Consider the following 14,209-nt stretch of genomic DNA (forward strand, 5'->3'; position numbering starts at 1 on the left):
AGCAACTTTCGTTGCTAACAATTTTCAATTGCAATCAATTTACTGTGCAATTATTTTGTATTAAAAGACGGAACAGATTTGAAAATTAACCACAATGTTGTTTCCATCAAGTTGGCCAAGGGGCCATCTAAAATTAAAACTACTATCTGGGTTTTGATGCCAAGAAAAAGTATAACCTTGTGGTCATAACCAAAATTATTTCTAATAAATTATAATTTATTATATATCGGGCTCATGCCGGTCGCGATAGTGCGACATCGCCTCATCTCTAGCCCATACATCCAAAAATATAAACACAACCAGCTGATTGAGGTGCACGAATTTTTTATGTAATTAAAATGGGCAAGAAAGAGGAAAATTCTGACACAAAAGATCCAAAAAACCAAACAGATTTAGATGATGCGTGGGCGGTAGGTAACAGGCTTTGCAAATGATCAGAAAACTAATGGATAACTCCCTTAGATCCGACCCTGTCATCTGTACAAGGATGAGTACGACGATTGCACGAGTTTCAAGGCACGTTTCCACCAATACTTCATATTCGGCAAGGACACCGACTGCTCCCAGTGGCTGACAGACTACAAAAACTGCGAACGTTATCATCAATCAAATGGCAACGATGTGGCGGCCGGTGCCGCTGTCGTCAAAAGCGAGGAGGAACGCCGCCAAACCCGACTGCGGGCGCACTATGCCAACAACATTTGGGAGAAGCGCAAGCAGCCGCCAGCAGATTGGGCCAAGCCTCTGCCGGAATGGCTGGAAGAGCGCAATAAAAACACGTATCTAGAGCTTAAACAAAAAGAACTCTCTGGCCTCAGTGAGCCGCAGGATGAGAAGGGTTCGCTGTGTGCAATCATGTGAAAATAAATGTATACATACGTATGTAGTTGTCATGTAGATGTACAAAAAATATGCTGAACATCGATAATTCACAAAGATTCGATGTATCGATTCGATAGTGTATTATTGGTGTATGGGAAAAAATTCAGCAACATGGGGAAATGAAGTAGCAGCATTGTTGAGCAACTTTGGCACGGCATGAGCAACAATCTGCATACCTTGGGAAAATGGATATTATGGACTTGAGATATTGTTTGTAATTTCAGGCTCCAATTAATGCAGAAACTACTCAGTCTCTGTTTTCAGGATAGTAACGAAATTTTTGCAGCTCACGGGTTCCAATAATAGGTATCAGAACCGGGATAAGTGTATATATAAAACACAAACATATGCATTAAGAGGTAAAAAACATGTCAATCTATGATAAAATCATAAATAATGTTTCAATGGAGCTTGGAACAAAACATTTAACATCAATTCAAAGGAATAAGGTATACAAAAGTTCATACGCATAGAAGAAACTTGGTTGACCAGCAACACTGACGTCTCATTTAGTCAACATTTACGTTTAATGCTTTGGCCGTTTTTGTTTGAACCCTATTATCTAAACAATCCCATTAAAAATAGTTCTGAAAACTAGCCAATCCTAAACAAAATTCATTGAGGAATTGGATAAAACTATTTTTTTTAGGGCTGAGAGGTCCAACTAGCTAGTAATATTAAACTGAATATCAAAATTGACGAATTTCATATCACAAAATATCATGGTATGGCAGCCCGCAGTAACTACGAAGTGCACGAGTCTGGCAACGCCACAAAACGACGTCACATTCGTTTTATGTTGTTTTTGTTTGAACCTTAATATGTAAATAATCCAATAAAAACGACTTCTGAAAACTTGCCAATCTTGTAGAAAATTTATGTATCTATCGGATAAAATGATATGTTTAGGGCTGAGAGTTTTTGCTTGCTAGTAATATTAAAGCGAATATCAAAATCGAGGAATATGATTTCTGATCATGGACAGATAACAATTAGCCCATTGTCGACCCACTATTTCAGCTTACGCACGAATATTATCAAACTTGAAACTTTTGTTACGCATTTCAGGTGAAAGATATTTATAATATTTTTTTATAAGTAAAGAGGAACTACAAAACCTATCAAAACAGTATTTGCTTCCACGTTTTAACTCAAGTTGCTCATCTGTTTTAATAGAGGGGTGCTGAGTGGGTTAAGTTTCTCATGGACGACGAAATAAAAACAACAAACGGACGGACGTTCAAATCATTTATTTTCGCGAGCGCACGTTGTTGTTTTCGGACGGCGTACTTTGCGGTTTGTGGCGCGCTAGAACACCATTGACTACGGAAAAGGTCATTACGCGGAGGAGCCTCGGCTGTTGTGTGTTGTGGAAAAATCAATTCACTCGCGTGACGAAATAAGTTGGCACCATGACTGTGGGAACGTTTGATGCGTGGGATGCGGCCGTGTTGATAAGCATTTTGATCATTTCGGCACTGATTGGAATCTATTATCGGTACACGGGGGGCAAGCAGAAGACGACAAAGGAGTACCTGATGGCGGACCGGAGCATGACGACGTTCCCTGTTTCCTTCAGCCTGATGGCTAGCTTCATGTCCGCCATCTCCCTGATGGGCGTCTCAAATGAATCGTATCAGTTCGGGACCATGTTTTGTGTCATAAACATCGCCTATTGGATCAGCACGCCCATTGCCGCCTACATCTTTCTGCCGGTCTTCTATCGCATGCAAACGACCAGTGTGTACGAGTACCTGGAGCGTCGTTTTGGCCAGGCCACCCGTCTGTGTGCCTCCTTGGCGTTCACAATTCAAATGATCCTCTACATGGGCATAGTACTGTACGCACCAGCGCTGGCCTTGGAGGCGGTTACCGGCATATCGCGGAATACAGCCATATTGGTTATTGGACTAGTCTGCACATTTTACTCGACGCTGGGAGGCCTCAAAGCGGTTCTGATCACGGACGTCTTTCAGTCGTTTCTCATGTTCGCTGCCATCTTTGCGGTGATAGCTGTTTGCGGGATAAAGGCTGGCGGCTTGGGCGCGATATGGCAGGTGGCCGCGGAGCGTGGCCGAGTCGAGTTCACCGAATTTTCACTTGATCCAACGGTGCGGCACACCTGGTGGTGCCTTATCATTGGCGGCATGGTCACCTATCTGTCGCTCTATGGCGTCAATCAGACGCAGGTCCAGCGGCTGTTGAGCGTCCACAACTTGAAGAGTGCTCAGTCGGCGCTCTGGTGGAATCTACCTATATTGGGGCTGCTAAGCTTCAGCACCATATTCAGTGGATTGTCCATTTTCTACTACTACCGCGACTGCGATCCCTTGCTGGAGGGACGCATCAAGTCGCGGGATCAGCTGATGCCTCTGTTTGCAGTGGACACCATGGGTAAGTTGTCTGGACATCTATATCCATAGCTTCTGCTCTAGTTGATTTATTGTTGCCTTAGGTCAATATCCCGGCCTGTGTGGACTCTTTGTCTCGGGAATATTCTCCGCCAGCCTGTCTAGCATTTCATCAGCAGTCACGTCTCTGTCGGCCGTGACCTTGGAGGACTACCTCAAGCCATTGTACAAGCTCATCTTTAAGCGGACTCTAATCGACTCCAAGTCCACGCTGCCCACCAAAGTTGTGGCCTTTATATATGGCCTGATCTGCATTGGCCTGGCGTTCGGCGCTGGCTCCCTGGGCAGTGTCCTACAGGCCTCGCTTACCATATTTGGTGTCGTGGGTGGACCTCTGCTGGCAGTATTCACACTGGGAGTCTGCACGACGCGCAGTAATCAACGCGGCGTGCTCCTGGGCTTCATGCTGTCGCTAGTCTTTGCCTTCTTCATTGGCTTCGGTGGACCCAAACCGCAACCACAGACGCTCTCGTTCAGCACTTCAGGATGTGGAAACACCACAACCACCACTCTTGTCGCAGAGGCTCTACGCCTGGCCACCGAGAGCAGTCCGGTTGCCCCAGAGCAGCAGTACATGTGGCTTTACCGCCTCTCCTATATGTGGTTCAGTGTCCTCGGATTCCTCATCGCTTTGGTTATTGGCTACAGTGCCAGCAGAGTTCTGACGTACTTAAAATGGGCGGACAACTCACAAATCTATTTGGACAAGTACGGCAAGCAGCTGGACTACGACCTCTTTGCTCCTGTACTGTCCCGCCGGTGGCGGCGCCAAGAGCAGGAACGGGTCCAGTCCATCCAGGATGAGACATTCACCAAACTAACAGAGCAATAGTGTGCCGTCGCGATAGCTTTAGTAGAATCTATTGAAAAAATCACTCACCTACTCAGAAAACCGCTTTAGTCGTAGGGTTTTAGGTCTAATTACTAATGCTGAATGTCGTACCTAAAAGTGCATAACAATGTGACCTGTGTGAACAAAGCCAGCATGCAGATGCGACCATTACAGAGTCTTCCATAGAGAAATAATTACATATAATAATTGTTAATTACAGCGCCACATATGTTCACGCTTGCCGCCTACATGTGCATGTATTTACTACCTCGTTGGCATAATCAACAGATTGTTATATATTGGGAACCCCTTAACTCGTTTGAAATCCGACCAAGTGCTGGCCGATCCTTTTGTTCTGAATGCCAAGCATTGACAGTCACAATGCCTAACATTCGTTTTTTACCAATATACTTAATTTTATTTATTGTTCAGTTAAACATATATAGTTATAACAATAAGTTCAGGGTTTCTATAATCTAACTGCGTGTAGGTATATATTTTATAAGCCGAGAGTAGCTCGGGTGAATATCAGGGTTTTATAAATGGACTACAGTGGACACCCCTATTAATAGTTATTGAAATGTTCCGATTTATGTGCGAGAGGTTGGGCAATTTGTGACCTATTTATACATACAAACACATACATATACATATATCTATCTATATACACAAATGTACAAAACTATACAATACTAGATACGAGTACGAGTACGAGTATGCGTACTGTGTCGTGTCGCCACCAATTATTGAATAATACTATGTATTTGTATTAGCGAATAGAAAAAAACTATTAAAACGAAGTGTTCAATGATATGGCAATGTGTTTTACCCACTCTCAAAACAGACTCTCCAAATCGAAACGCGTGCACCTATAAATCCCGATTAGTCGAGCAGAGCAGAGCAGAGAACTTCCCTTCCGATAAGCAAATTTGTTTCGCTATCAGCGGTGATTGCGTGAGGCTTTCCCTTGGCCATTCGTTTCTATTTTGGATTGAATGTCGTAACTCCGGTTGTCCGGTTTACCTTTGCAATTTGGCTGTGCTGTTCTATTGCGTTGAGCCATGCGGGCACAAAGTCTTATTGAGAGCCAATTCGTTTGGCAATTGGAGACGTCAAAGGTTGCCTTCCCCATGTGAATCAATTGATTTGCCCATAAACAAATTCCAATTGAAATAGTAAACTTAACGTTAATTGAAACTTTTCTAATGCTGTCTCTGTGTCTGTGTCTCTGGTGTGGATGTGGAAAGTTTTCTGATCGAGGGTTCAAAGTACCAATTCAGAATGACACACATTTCACCACACCACCAAAAGTCACTGCCGAAAGAATATGAAAGAAAAGAACAGCAAACGCAAAACCCGTTTAGCCAAAGTTCGGTTACCCCCCCCACCTGATTTTAGGGTATTTAAACCAGCAGATAAATATATTAATAGAAATCGGTACACTTTTTTCTATGCTTATTATATTTAGCAGAGAACTTTCTACTCCATGGTTGGGAAGAGGAAGTTTCCATATTCAATCATGCCCCCATGATGAATCGGCGAAATCGACTTGTCGCTGTCTGTTTATTGTTCCCGATACCCATTGATTATTGCATAGATCACGTGATTGGCATGCTTTTATTCATTGGTCACTCGAGTCAGCTGGGGAAGAGATTCATTGGAAGCCGTTTTGATGTCTTCCAAGCCTGTAAGTCGCTTTAGGGCTTAAATCAGTATCGAAAAGATAAAATATTGCATGACTCATAAAAGTCAAAATGATAGTTGTGGGACAAAGTGCGAATATATGCGGATATCCACGAGCATTCTCTGACTGATTAGGTAGTGCAATAGATAAACTCCTGCTACTGGCAGTCGATAGGGAACCAACAATAAGAAATCATTTTCAAAATGTAGCTTAAAATTTCAATAATACTGTGAATAATACTGAATTCGATGCGACGCCATTTCACGAAGCACTGTGATCTTCTCGTGGTGTAAGTTTAATAAAAACCTTGAGCTGCCTCACACTATTCAAAAAATCAGACGAAGATCGCGCCATATCGATAGCAGCTAATCGATAGTTGGCAAAAGTGTATCAGTAAACCGTTAATCATTCCGCCCTGGTAGTCAGCTGTTCGCTGCAAATTTAATAGGCAATATTCCAATCAGAAATTAAATAAACATCCTCCGATTAGCAAATATGGCCCTGCGACGCTGTCATCTTAATCCGAAGAAGACCCTGTTCCTGCTATGCGACATACAGGAAAAGTTTCGGCCTGCCATGCCGCTTTTCGACAACATGATCAAGAATGTCGACAAGCTGGTGAGTTTTTTGAACTTTGACTGGGCATCGGACTGCGCTCTTATCTGCGGGGCTGTCGAGATTAACCAAGTTCCATTGCAGACCAAAGCGGGCAAAGCTCTGGATGTGCCACTGATCGTGACCGAACATTATCCGGAGAAGCTGGGCAAGACTGTGGCCCAGCTGGATGTAAGCCACGCAAAGCTAGTGTCCGGTAAGACGCTCTTCAGCATGGTTACCCCCGAGGTGAAGTCAGTAATCAAGGATATATTTAGCGATAAGCCGGAGGATGTGGTCCTGTACGGACTGGAGGTTGGTTCTTAGTCAAATTTAGCCTAATCCGTAAACTAACTGCCTATCCATTCCCTTGACAGTCACACATCTGTGTAGAGCAGACCGCCATTGATCTTCTGGAGCAGAACATCAACGTGTACATTGTGGCGGACTGCTGCTCCTCCCGGCTAAACCAAGATCGGGACTTGGCCCTGGACCGATTGCGGCAGGCAGGCTGTGTGATAACCACCAGTGAGAGCGTAATCTTCGATCTTGTCCGGGATAAGAACAATGCCAAATTCGATGTGATACGCAAGCTGGTCAGTCAGCCCTCGGTGGACATGGAACTGACGCGCACTGGTGCCGGTCTGCCGGTGGGCAGTGCAAAGTTGTGAGCCGCCTCTTGTTTGTCCTTTTGTTATCCTGTTTTCGTGATTTCGAATGCATTTGTATAAAAACGAAATGTTTTGCGTTGGAAACTTTTAATTTTTGAACGCGCCAACGGAGTGGAGACTCCACGGAGAAGAGCAGAACGATGGACCACTCTGGAATGCTCAGTGGTGCCGACGGCTTGGCTGTGGGTTGGTTGGATGGGGACGCGTTGGCTGGGGATGAACCAACCGTGGCTGGGAATGGGGATGAACAGGGCGTGGTGGCTCCTCCTTGCGTGGATGCGCATCGATGTACGCCAAGGCTCTGAGAATGGCCTCTGGTGTGGGTGGTGGCGTGGGCAGGAGATCACCTTGCGGATGATATCCATTCTCGTCGGCCGTGTACGACACCTTAACGGGCAGTCCCTCCTTGGAGGTGAAGTGATATTCGCCATGGACCTGATGCTCGTCCCCAGCCTCTCCGGCACCGATGCCATTGGTTATGTCATAGCCGTAAGAGAACTTTCCGTGTCCGTCCTCCTTCTTGTACTGCTTCTCCACATGGGCATGCGCATCGTCGTCGGCGTTGGTGTTGGTGGCGATGGCAGTGCAAGCGGCAGCCGCCAGCAGGATTAGGGCCAGCTGGGATACAAATGCTTTGAATGAACATACAGCGGGGTTGGGTTGGGGCTTCAGCCTCCACTTACGTATTGGAACATTCTGAAAATGTCTGTGAAAGCAAACTGTTGGTCAATGAAACAAGGCCTAAGGCTTATATACTTTCAATCGATCGTTCTCGAGTGCCGAAATTCCAAATTCCTGTGTAACCAGTTGGGAGAGTGTTGTGCTGGCAGATCCGCCCGTGAAGTCATAAATTAAATGGAGCAAAATGCTGCCAACGTTTTAATTGCACTTGATAACAAACAGATACAATTTCATAAATATGTACATATGTACCATGTATATATAGTCAAGGTCATTTATCTGATCTGGTGATCTGCTGATCAGTTGATGTGGGGATGAAAGCCGGTGGCATCCGCGGTGTACGTCACACGGATCTGCTTTCCATCCTCACCCGGCAGAAAGTATTCGCCCTGTATGCCATTCACATTTCCCTGGGCCTTCACCGAGATGCCATTGCTGGTCTCGATCTCGTGCTGAAACTGCCCGGCTCCGTCCAGATTCTGCAGATTCTCCGACTTAAGCAGCTCCGCATTGCGATCGTCGTCACTGGTGCCGCTGGCCAGCACCACAGCCAAAGCAAAGATCAGAGTCTGTTGAGTGTGAAATGTTTAGTTTGGTCGAACATTTTGTCCTCAGCTTCCCACTCACATATTTCAGCATTTCTAGTGTGAACCAAATAGATGTGAAACAATGAGCTAGTGGACGGCCGCCTTTTATACTGTGACAAAGTTGCTCTACCAAACGGGTTTGCATCCATCGCATCTGCTAATGAATATGAAATTGGCTTCGTCTCAATCGAGTCTGGCGGTGACGCGTGCCTCGGTAGCCCTCCCCCCCTAACTAGAGAGTTTAATAGTCGTTTGGTTGCCTTTTTCCTAAACAAATTTATTTCAAATTAAACAAGTCACTGCGTGCCCTGAGCGGCCTTCTGCTCCTGTCTTTGGGCTGTTGAATACAAGTGCTTGTACATCGCCGCATCTCCTAGTTGACGGTTGCACAGAATTTTGCCAAATCCTTTGGCTAATTGGTAGGGTTTCTTGTGTGGCGTGGCAGCCATCACTTCCTTCTTTTTGACATTATTTTTTTTTTTGGGTAGAACAGAGGGATAGAGCTGTGCTATCTCCGCATCGATATCGGAATCAAACTGCTCGTCCGTGACAGTCGGATGGGTTGCATCATTCTGTGTGCGTTTCTTGCAGAATTTCTCATAGCATTTCTCGGCTTCCCTGCGGGCAGTGGCCCTCAACTGATTCATGTCCCAGGATACGTCCAGCTTGGACTTGAGTTCATCGGATATGGTATCGTCATTTTCTGATGAGAAAAGCCTGCGAAACATTTTCTTCACGTCGTCGGAATTCTGCTTGTCAAAGGAGCGGACTAGTCGATCGTTTTCCGCTTTGGCTTCGGCTTCGGAGGCAGATTCTTGGAACTGTTTTTTGGATATTTCGTTCTGTGGCAAGTCTTGGGGTGCGTTATTTTGTGCATTATCAACATTCAGGTCGGGAGCGTACTGAAGATCCTTGGGCAGGTAACCGCGACTCTCCAGGTAACCAATCGGGGACTGCCAGTTGTCTATGAGGTCTTGAACGATTGTCTTTGCCGAGTTCTGGTAGTTGAGAACCTTTAAATTATCCGCAGTGGCGGTATAAAATATAAGAAAATATGAAATATAGGAAATCATTGTAACTGCCGTACTTTGAAATCCAAAATACTTTTATTTTTATAAATTTTGACATCGTAGGTATATTTACGGTATATAATGGTTTTTTGGTGTATTACGGTATATTTCGGAGGGTCAGGCGACAAGCACGCGGTCACACTGAACAGCTGTTGTGTTTGGCAAAAGTAAATTTGAAACATTTTTAATTTAATATCAATTAAACGGCCCATTGTAGACATTTGAAACAACGGGAAGAAGAGAAGCTTCGCCATGGTCATAACCAACAACACAACGCTGCCGGAGGAGGCTGAGCTCAATGTCCAAGAGCTGAATCTTTCATCAGCGGCTATGCGTGCGGGCGCCTTCCATTTGGGCAAGCAATGCGAACAGGAAAATAACGTTAGTGCATTTAACTTACTTCACATTAGTTCTATATATGAGTGCCTAGCTGCTGTGCAACTAAAAGATTAATTAGGAGCAGTCGGGACACTGAAATTGGTCCGCTTCAGTTATATAACCTAACCTCAAAACCCCACCGTTCTGGGTTTGTTTACGTTTAATTCCCATGGAAATTTCAGGAGTTTATGCTGTGCAGGCAAGAGCTGGACGATCCGCGTCCCTGCTTGGGGGAGGGAAAGGCCGTCACCAGCTGCGCCCTGAACTTCTTCCGCAAGGTGAAGAAGACCTGCCATGAGGAGTTTATGCAGTACGCCACTTGCCTGGACAAGAGCAGCGGCACAATGGCATTTGGACAGTGAGTTTACGGCGCTCTTGGTACGGATAAATGCTAATCATTCGCTACTTTATTTAAGGTGCCGCAAGACCCAAGGTGTGTTTGACAAGTGTGTGAAGGATAACTTTGACTGGGAGCGTCCATCTTATGGCTACTTTTCCAGGGCCAAAGTAAGATAATCCTAAAAAGCATATTTCTTATGCACATGTAACACGTAAAAATGTATTACCCAGGTCATTCATTCTGCCCGCGAGGCTCCCAAGAAGGAGGAGATCAAATCGTATCCCGATGCCACGCCCGGCCTGCCCGAGGATTACCCCAAGCCACCAGCCAAGTACGGCTCCCGCTTCCACTGGCTGGAGTAGACAGCCGCCGCTTTTGTATAGTGAAATTGAAAGCGTTCATCTTAACATAAACTATTGTTTCCATTAGTAGTCGAATGAGATTTTATTTTATTTTATCGCACTTTCGTTCTCGACAGAGTTTGCTTAATCTTTTCCATAATGTGCAAGTACTGATTGTTGAGGCAGCAGCCGCAGTAGCTCACCGGCAGGCAGGCACTTCCCTCGATGCGTCGATGCACTGGAATGTTGTTATAGAACACCCATGAAATGTTCTCCTCGCCGAGCACCAGCATAATCTTGTCGAAGCAGCACCCCTGCACCTTGAAGAGGTCCACGTCTCCGGTGATGATGCGCCACTCGGAGTAGCGCAAATTGACACCTGGTGGGAGTTTCGAATGTTCCCTTAGCATTACATGCTCGAACCAATCACGGACTTGTATAATTGATCCTGTTGGAGGATGTTTTCTAATCTGATAACTGATGCGTGGATACAACGGATGGCTGTGGATGGGAATTGCTTAGTGATCATTTCGCAAAGCTTGCCATCTGGGCTATCGGTACTTACATATATGGCACATACGACAGGCGCACCAAAACAAATTCAACTTTTTCACGCGGAGCCATATTCAAATTTAGAGCGCTCGAAACGCTTCACAGACACTGCTAGGCAATACTGAAGAGCAGACCATGTCTTACAAATATATATACCTCATTGGACAGGTAGAATCTCTTGACTTGTAGGGCGGCCTATACGGCAGATGTTCATATGGAGAAATGGCGACATTTACCTGAGGATTGAGGAGGCACCTGGATTGGGTTTCTCATTTACAGTTTTATTGCTAACGTTATTCTTAGCCTAGACAGGATGAAGCTTATTCTGCGTACCACTTTGTGCGCTTGGGTTTCTTAATTTTACCACCCAAGATACCCTTGACACCGCCGCCATCCTGGTTGCCAGTAATCATTTTCTTATACTTATCGATTAGGGGCTTCAGGTCATCCATCTCCTTTTTGCGTCCCTGCTTGGGCCGATTATCGGCCTTTCTCTCCGCCAGATGGGATTCACGTATCTTTTTGTTCTTGGTCTTGCGTTTCTCGGTCTTCACGCGCTTCATGTGCTCCTGGGCTTGTTCCATAATCTTTTTCTTGGAGCGCATACGCAACGCAGTTCCCGGTTTGGCGGCCGCCCCCTCAAAGTCTTGGGCGTCGGTGAGCTGCTGTTGCTCCTTCTCCTTGCCTTCTGCTTTAGCCGCTCGCGTGGCCTCCAGTTTCTTGATGTGTTTCTGCAGCTTGGTCTTGTTGTCCGCTTGTGGTGGCTTTTCCTTGGTCTGCTGCTGCCCACTTCGCTGCTGCTGACGACGCTCTTTCTTCTGCTGCAGTTTGGTCTGATAGGTGGGATTATTCTGTTTGGAGCGCTCATCGCGTTTCTCCTTGATTTTGTGAACCGCACGATCCTCTATACTGAATGCTACAATGGGACGCTGGAAGATTGAGAGAAATCATTCGATTGTAATCGTTGCTTTTATGATGGAAAATATTTACATGTTGGGCGCCAAAGATGTTGGGATTGTTGTTCAGCTTACGCAGTGCAGCCAATGCCCTCTGATGCGTCTCAAAGGAGATGAAACCAAAGCCCTTGGACTTGCCCTGTGGATGCTCGGGCGTGATCTTGTGCTCGCGCATTACTCGACATTCATGGGGGCGGAAGCCTGTGTAGGTCTGAGCCATTTGCTTCAGCTTTTCGTCGCCATAGTTATAGGGAAGATTGTGTATGGACAAACGATTCCGCGAAACGAATCTGCAAGAATGGCGAACGGTTGAAAAAAGATCTGATCTGAATGGGGGGAATGGCAAACAAGGCTTACCGATTCAAGTTCTTCAGCACTTGAGTCTTCATCTGCTCCAGCTCATGGCGCTTCGTCATGTCCGAGGCAGTAACGCCATCGGCAGCCTTAGAGCCAGACATGATGAGGCCTTCTCTGGCCAGATACAAATTTCTCGAATCCTTGCCAGTGTCATCATCCTTGTTTTCCCGCGACTGCTTGTTCTTCAATTCATCTCTGCTGAGAGCTGGATGCGGATCCAGCACCTCATCCATCAGCGTGAACTCAGTCCCTGCCTGCAGGCAGAGATCTGCGGATTCTTTGGCCTTGAACTTGACAAATGCCGTGCCCCTGGAGTGGCCAGAAACCGCTTCCCGATTGATAATTGCATAGTTGACGAGCCCAAATTTACGGCACACCTTCCGCAGGTCCGCGTCCTCGGCATCGAATGGGACATTCTTGATGAAAACTGTGCAGCCCTGTTGGACATCGTTGGATATTACTTTCTCCTTCTTAATGCTATCGATGTCCAGTTTATCCTTTTCTTCCTTTTGATCTTCATCATCATCATCATCGCCGTTGTCATCTTCACCGGACCCTTCAGTGCCTGCCTCATCATCATTTGCGTCAGAGTCCGATTCTCCTTCAGCCTCTTCACTGTCATCATTAATGGCTGCTTGTTCGTTAGCTTCCACCTTGGGCTCATCCTCCTCGCTTTCGTCTTTAATCTCCACCTTTGGCTTCTTCTCCTCCGGCTCCTCATCCTTGGGATTCTTGGCCGAATACTCATTTTTGCCCAACGCCCAGTCCACAAATATCTTTCTTCCCTGCAGATCTTTTCCGTTGGTTTTCAGTATAGCCTTTGTGGCCTGGTTTATGGTCTCGTATTGCACAAAGGCGCAGCCGACCAGCTTGCCGTCGCCTCGCTTTAGTATGTGTACATCCTCCAGTGTCCCCCATTGGGAGAAGTATTCCCGCAGTGAGGCATCCGTGGATTTGTAGCTGATATTCCGGACAATGAGACGAGCGCGCTTCTTCTGTCTCCGCTCCTTCTCCTCCTTTAGGCGCTGTGTGTTGAATGGATTGCGACGTTTCTTGGACTTGTCCTCGCCTGCTTCCTTCGGTGTGGGTGTGGATTCATCCGTGGCATCCTTCAGAGGTTTCATTTTTTTTAGCTCCATTTGCGCCGCACGTGGGATTTGTTGTTATGGTACTATCGATAAAATATACCGCCTCGACCCCAGAAATATACCGTAAATATACCATAAATATACCGTAAAATTATTATTTTTATTTATTTGTAATTTCGCGGTAGTCAAGCTTAGAACTTGAAGTTGAACTTTTGATTGCGCCGCAAGGATATGAGGTGTGACGTATGACGTCACAAAATCCGAAATTTTCAAGGATAAAACGCACCTCACCACATAACTCACCGTGGGCTATTTTGAGCTTTCGGCTCCCACGATACATTTAGTCCTTCGGGGCCAGTTTGAGCTCCTTACGAGGCCCTTAAAAAAGCTTGGCCGTTTTAATACTGGGGCCATACCTTGCCATGACCCAGTCGTAAGCGAGCACTCAAAATTCTCTCCCGACTCGTTTTTGCGTTTCCATTGTGATCCCAAAAATACCCCAGAAATATACCATTAATATACCGTACATATACTGACAAGATGCGTTGATATTTCTCGGTTTTGAAATTCGGTTTAATATTACTAGATAGTTAGCCCTCTCAGCCCTAAACAAGTAATTTTATCCAATTCATTTATAAATTTTGTACAAGATTTGGTTAGTTTTCAGAACTCCTTTTAATTGGATTGTTTACAAAATAAGGTTCAAAAAAACACAGCCAGAGCATAAAACGAAAATTTTGAAAACCACCACGTCTTGAGAGAGAAGCAATATCGATATTTTGTTG

At 45.5% G+C, this 14,209-nt stretch overlaps 9 protein-coding genes across 9 annotated transcripts; 4 read left to right on the plus strand and 5 right to left on the minus strand.

Moving 5' to 3' along the window:
- Nucleotides 1–189: 189 nt before the first annotated feature.
- On the plus strand, nucleotides 190–920 carry LOC111077691 (UPF0545 protein C22orf39 homolog). Its single transcript, XM_022372060.2, has 2 exons — nucleotides 190–410; nucleotides 463–920. Exons 1-2 carry the CDS (start codon nucleotides 339–341, stop codon nucleotides 859–861), a joined length of 471 nt encoding a protein of 156 aa, XP_022227752.2. The 5' UTR covers nucleotides 190–338; the 3' UTR covers nucleotides 862–920.
- Nucleotides 921–2,089: 1,169 nt separating this feature from the next.
- LOC111077666 (putative sodium-dependent multivitamin transporter) lies at nucleotides 2,090–4,938 on the plus strand. The gene is made up of 2 exons (XM_022372027.2): nucleotides 2,090–3,276; nucleotides 3,338–4,938. The coding sequence occupies exons 1-2, from the start codon at nucleotides 2,295–2,297 to the stop codon at nucleotides 4,123–4,125; spliced, it is 1,770 nt and encodes a 589-aa protein (XP_022227719.2). The 5' UTR covers nucleotides 2,090–2,294; the 3' UTR covers nucleotides 4,126–4,938.
- Nucleotides 4,939–6,223: 1,285 nt separating this feature from the next.
- On the plus strand, nucleotides 6,224–7,158 carry LOC111077676 (isochorismatase domain-containing protein 1). The gene is made up of 3 exons (XM_022372036.2): nucleotides 6,224–6,427; nucleotides 6,509–6,718; nucleotides 6,781–7,158. The coding sequence occupies exons 1-3, from the start codon at nucleotides 6,305–6,307 to the stop codon at nucleotides 7,072–7,074; spliced, it is 627 nt and encodes a 208-aa protein (XP_022227728.2). The 5' UTR covers nucleotides 6,224–6,304; the 3' UTR covers nucleotides 7,075–7,158.
- On the minus strand, nucleotides 7,146–7,860 carry LOC111077678 (larval cuticle protein 4-like). Its single transcript, XM_022372038.2, has 2 exons — nucleotides 7,758–7,860; nucleotides 7,146–7,692 (listed from the first exon to the last, which is right to left on the minus strand). Exons 1-2 carry the CDS (start codon nucleotides 7,767–7,769, stop codon nucleotides 7,234–7,236), a joined length of 471 nt encoding a protein of 156 aa, XP_022227730.1. The 5' UTR covers nucleotides 7,770–7,860; the 3' UTR covers nucleotides 7,146–7,233.
- A 67-nt stretch (nucleotides 7,861–7,927) lies between these two features.
- On the minus strand, nucleotides 7,928–8,485 carry LOC111077680 (pupal cuticle protein Edg-78E). Its single transcript, XM_022372040.2, has 2 exons — nucleotides 8,383–8,485; nucleotides 7,928–8,324 (listed from the first exon to the last, which is right to left on the minus strand). The coding sequence occupies exons 1-2, from the start codon at nucleotides 8,392–8,394 to the stop codon at nucleotides 8,055–8,057; spliced, it is 282 nt and encodes a 93-aa protein (XP_022227732.1). The 5' UTR covers nucleotides 8,395–8,485; the 3' UTR covers nucleotides 7,928–8,054.
- Nucleotides 8,486–8,582: 97 nt separating this feature from the next.
- On the minus strand, nucleotides 8,583–9,461 carry LOC111077675. Its single transcript, XM_022372035.2, has one exon. It carries the CDS (start codon nucleotides 9,413–9,415, stop codon nucleotides 8,639–8,641), a length of 777 nt encoding a protein of 258 aa, XP_022227727.2. The 5' UTR covers nucleotides 9,416–9,461; the 3' UTR covers nucleotides 8,583–8,638.
- Nucleotides 9,462–9,496: 35 nt separating this feature from the next.
- On the plus strand, nucleotides 9,497–10,561 carry LOC111078292 (NADH dehydrogenase [ubiquinone] 1 alpha subcomplex subunit 8). The gene is made up of 5 exons (XM_022372897.2): nucleotides 9,497–9,579; nucleotides 9,630–9,793; nucleotides 9,973–10,148; nucleotides 10,207–10,297; nucleotides 10,361–10,561. The coding sequence occupies exons 2-5, from the start codon at nucleotides 9,665–9,667 to the stop codon at nucleotides 10,490–10,492; spliced, it is 528 nt and encodes a 175-aa protein (XP_022228589.2). The 5' UTR covers nucleotides 9,497–9,579; nucleotides 9,630–9,664; the 3' UTR covers nucleotides 10,493–10,561.
- A 3-nt stretch (nucleotides 10,562–10,564) lies between these two features.
- Nucleotides 10,565–11,229, minus strand: LOC111077679. The gene is made up of 2 exons (XM_022372039.2): nucleotides 11,037–11,229; nucleotides 10,565–10,972 (listed from the first exon to the last, which is right to left on the minus strand). Exons 1-2 carry the CDS (start codon nucleotides 11,093–11,095, stop codon nucleotides 10,585–10,587), a joined length of 447 nt encoding a protein of 148 aa, XP_022227731.1. The 5' UTR covers nucleotides 11,096–11,229; the 3' UTR covers nucleotides 10,565–10,584.
- Nucleotides 11,230–11,269: 40 nt separating this feature from the next.
- Nucleotides 11,270–13,525, minus strand: LOC111077674 (RNA-binding protein 28). Its single transcript, XM_022372034.2, has 3 exons — nucleotides 12,337–13,525; nucleotides 12,014–12,269; nucleotides 11,270–11,952 (listed from the first exon to the last, which is right to left on the minus strand). Exons 1-3 carry the CDS (start codon nucleotides 13,473–13,475, stop codon nucleotides 11,344–11,346), a joined length of 2,004 nt encoding a protein of 667 aa, XP_022227726.2. The 5' UTR covers nucleotides 13,476–13,525; the 3' UTR covers nucleotides 11,270–11,343.
- Nucleotides 13,526–14,209: the final 684 nt, after the last annotated feature.

Source organism: Drosophila obscura, unplaced genomic scaffold (genome assembly GCF_018151105.1).
Source record: "Drosophila obscura isolate BZ-5 IFL unplaced genomic scaffold, ASM1815110v1 contig_25, whole genome shotgun sequence".
Classification (NCBI taxonomy): Eukaryota; Metazoa; Arthropoda; class Insecta; order Diptera; family Drosophilidae; genus Drosophila; species Drosophila obscura.

What these genes read in the sequence shown, in the direction of transcription:
- LOC111077675 (XM_022372035.2), bottom strand. Translation starts at nt 9,415, where the DNA reads ATGATTTCCTATATTTCATATTTTCTTATATTTTATACCGCCACTGCG.
- LOC111077674 (XM_022372034.2), bottom strand. Translation starts at nt 13,475, where the DNA reads ATGGAGCTAAAAAAAATGAAACCTCTGAAGGATGCCACGGATGAATCC. An exon ending in GTGCTGAAGAACTTGAATCG is followed by an intron (nt 12,270 to 12,336) that starts GTAAGCCTTGTT and finishes CCATTCTTGCAG; the next exon opens with ATTCGTTTCGCGGAATCGTT. An exon ending in ACATCTTTGGCGCCCAACAT is followed by an intron (nt 11,953 to 12,013) that starts GTAAATATTTTC and finishes TCAATCTTCCAG; the next exon opens with CGTCCCATTGTAGCATTCAG.
- LOC111077676 (XM_022372036.2), top strand. Translation starts at nt 6,305, where the DNA reads ATGGCCCTGCGACGCTGTCATCTTAATCCGAAGAAGACCCTGTTCCTG. An exon ending in TCAAGAATGTCGACAAGCTG is followed by an intron (nt 6,428 to 6,508) that starts GTGAGTTTTTTG and finishes GTTCCATTGCAG; the next exon opens with ACCAAAGCGGGCAAAGCTCT. An exon ending in TGGTCCTGTACGGACTGGAG is followed by an intron (nt 6,719 to 6,780) that starts GTTGGTTCTTAG and finishes TTCCCTTGACAG; the next exon opens with TCACACATCTGTGTAGAGCA.
- LOC111077679 (XM_022372039.2), bottom strand. Translation starts at nt 11,095, where the DNA reads ATGGCTCCGCGTGAAAAAGTTGAATTTGTTTTGGTGCGCCTGTCGTAT. An exon ending in CTGTCGTATGTGCCATATAT is followed by an intron (nt 10,973 to 11,036) that starts GTAAGTACCGAT and finishes TCCCATCCACAG; the next exon opens with CCATCCGTTGTATCCACGCA.
- LOC111077666 (XM_022372027.2), top strand. Translation starts at nt 2,295, where the DNA reads ATGACTGTGGGAACGTTTGATGCGTGGGATGCGGCCGTGTTGATAAGC. An exon ending in GTTTGCAGTGGACACCATGG is followed by an intron (nt 3,277 to 3,337) that starts GTAAGTTGTCTG and finishes TTGTTGCCTTAG; the next exon opens with GTCAATATCCCGGCCTGTGT.
- LOC111078292 (XM_022372897.2), top strand. Translation starts at nt 9,665, where the DNA reads ATGGTCATAACCAACAACACAACGCTGCCGGAGGAGGCTGAGCTCAAT. An exon ending in GGCACAATGGCATTTGGACA is followed by an intron (nt 10,149 to 10,206) that starts GTGAGTTTACGG and finishes ACTTTATTTAAG; the next exon opens with GTGCCGCAAGACCCAAGGTG. An exon ending in GCTACTTTTCCAGGGCCAAA is followed by an intron (nt 10,298 to 10,360) that starts GTAAGATAATCC and finishes TGTATTACCCAG; the next exon opens with GTCATTCATTCTGCCCGCGA.
- LOC111077691 (XM_022372060.2), top strand. Translation starts at nt 339, where the DNA reads ATGGGCAAGAAAGAGGAAAATTCTGACACAAAAGATCCAAAAAACCAA. An exon ending in ATTTAGATGATGCGTGGGCG is followed by an intron (nt 411 to 462) that starts GTAGGTAACAGG and finishes TAACTCCCTTAG; the next exon opens with ATCCGACCCTGTCATCTGTA.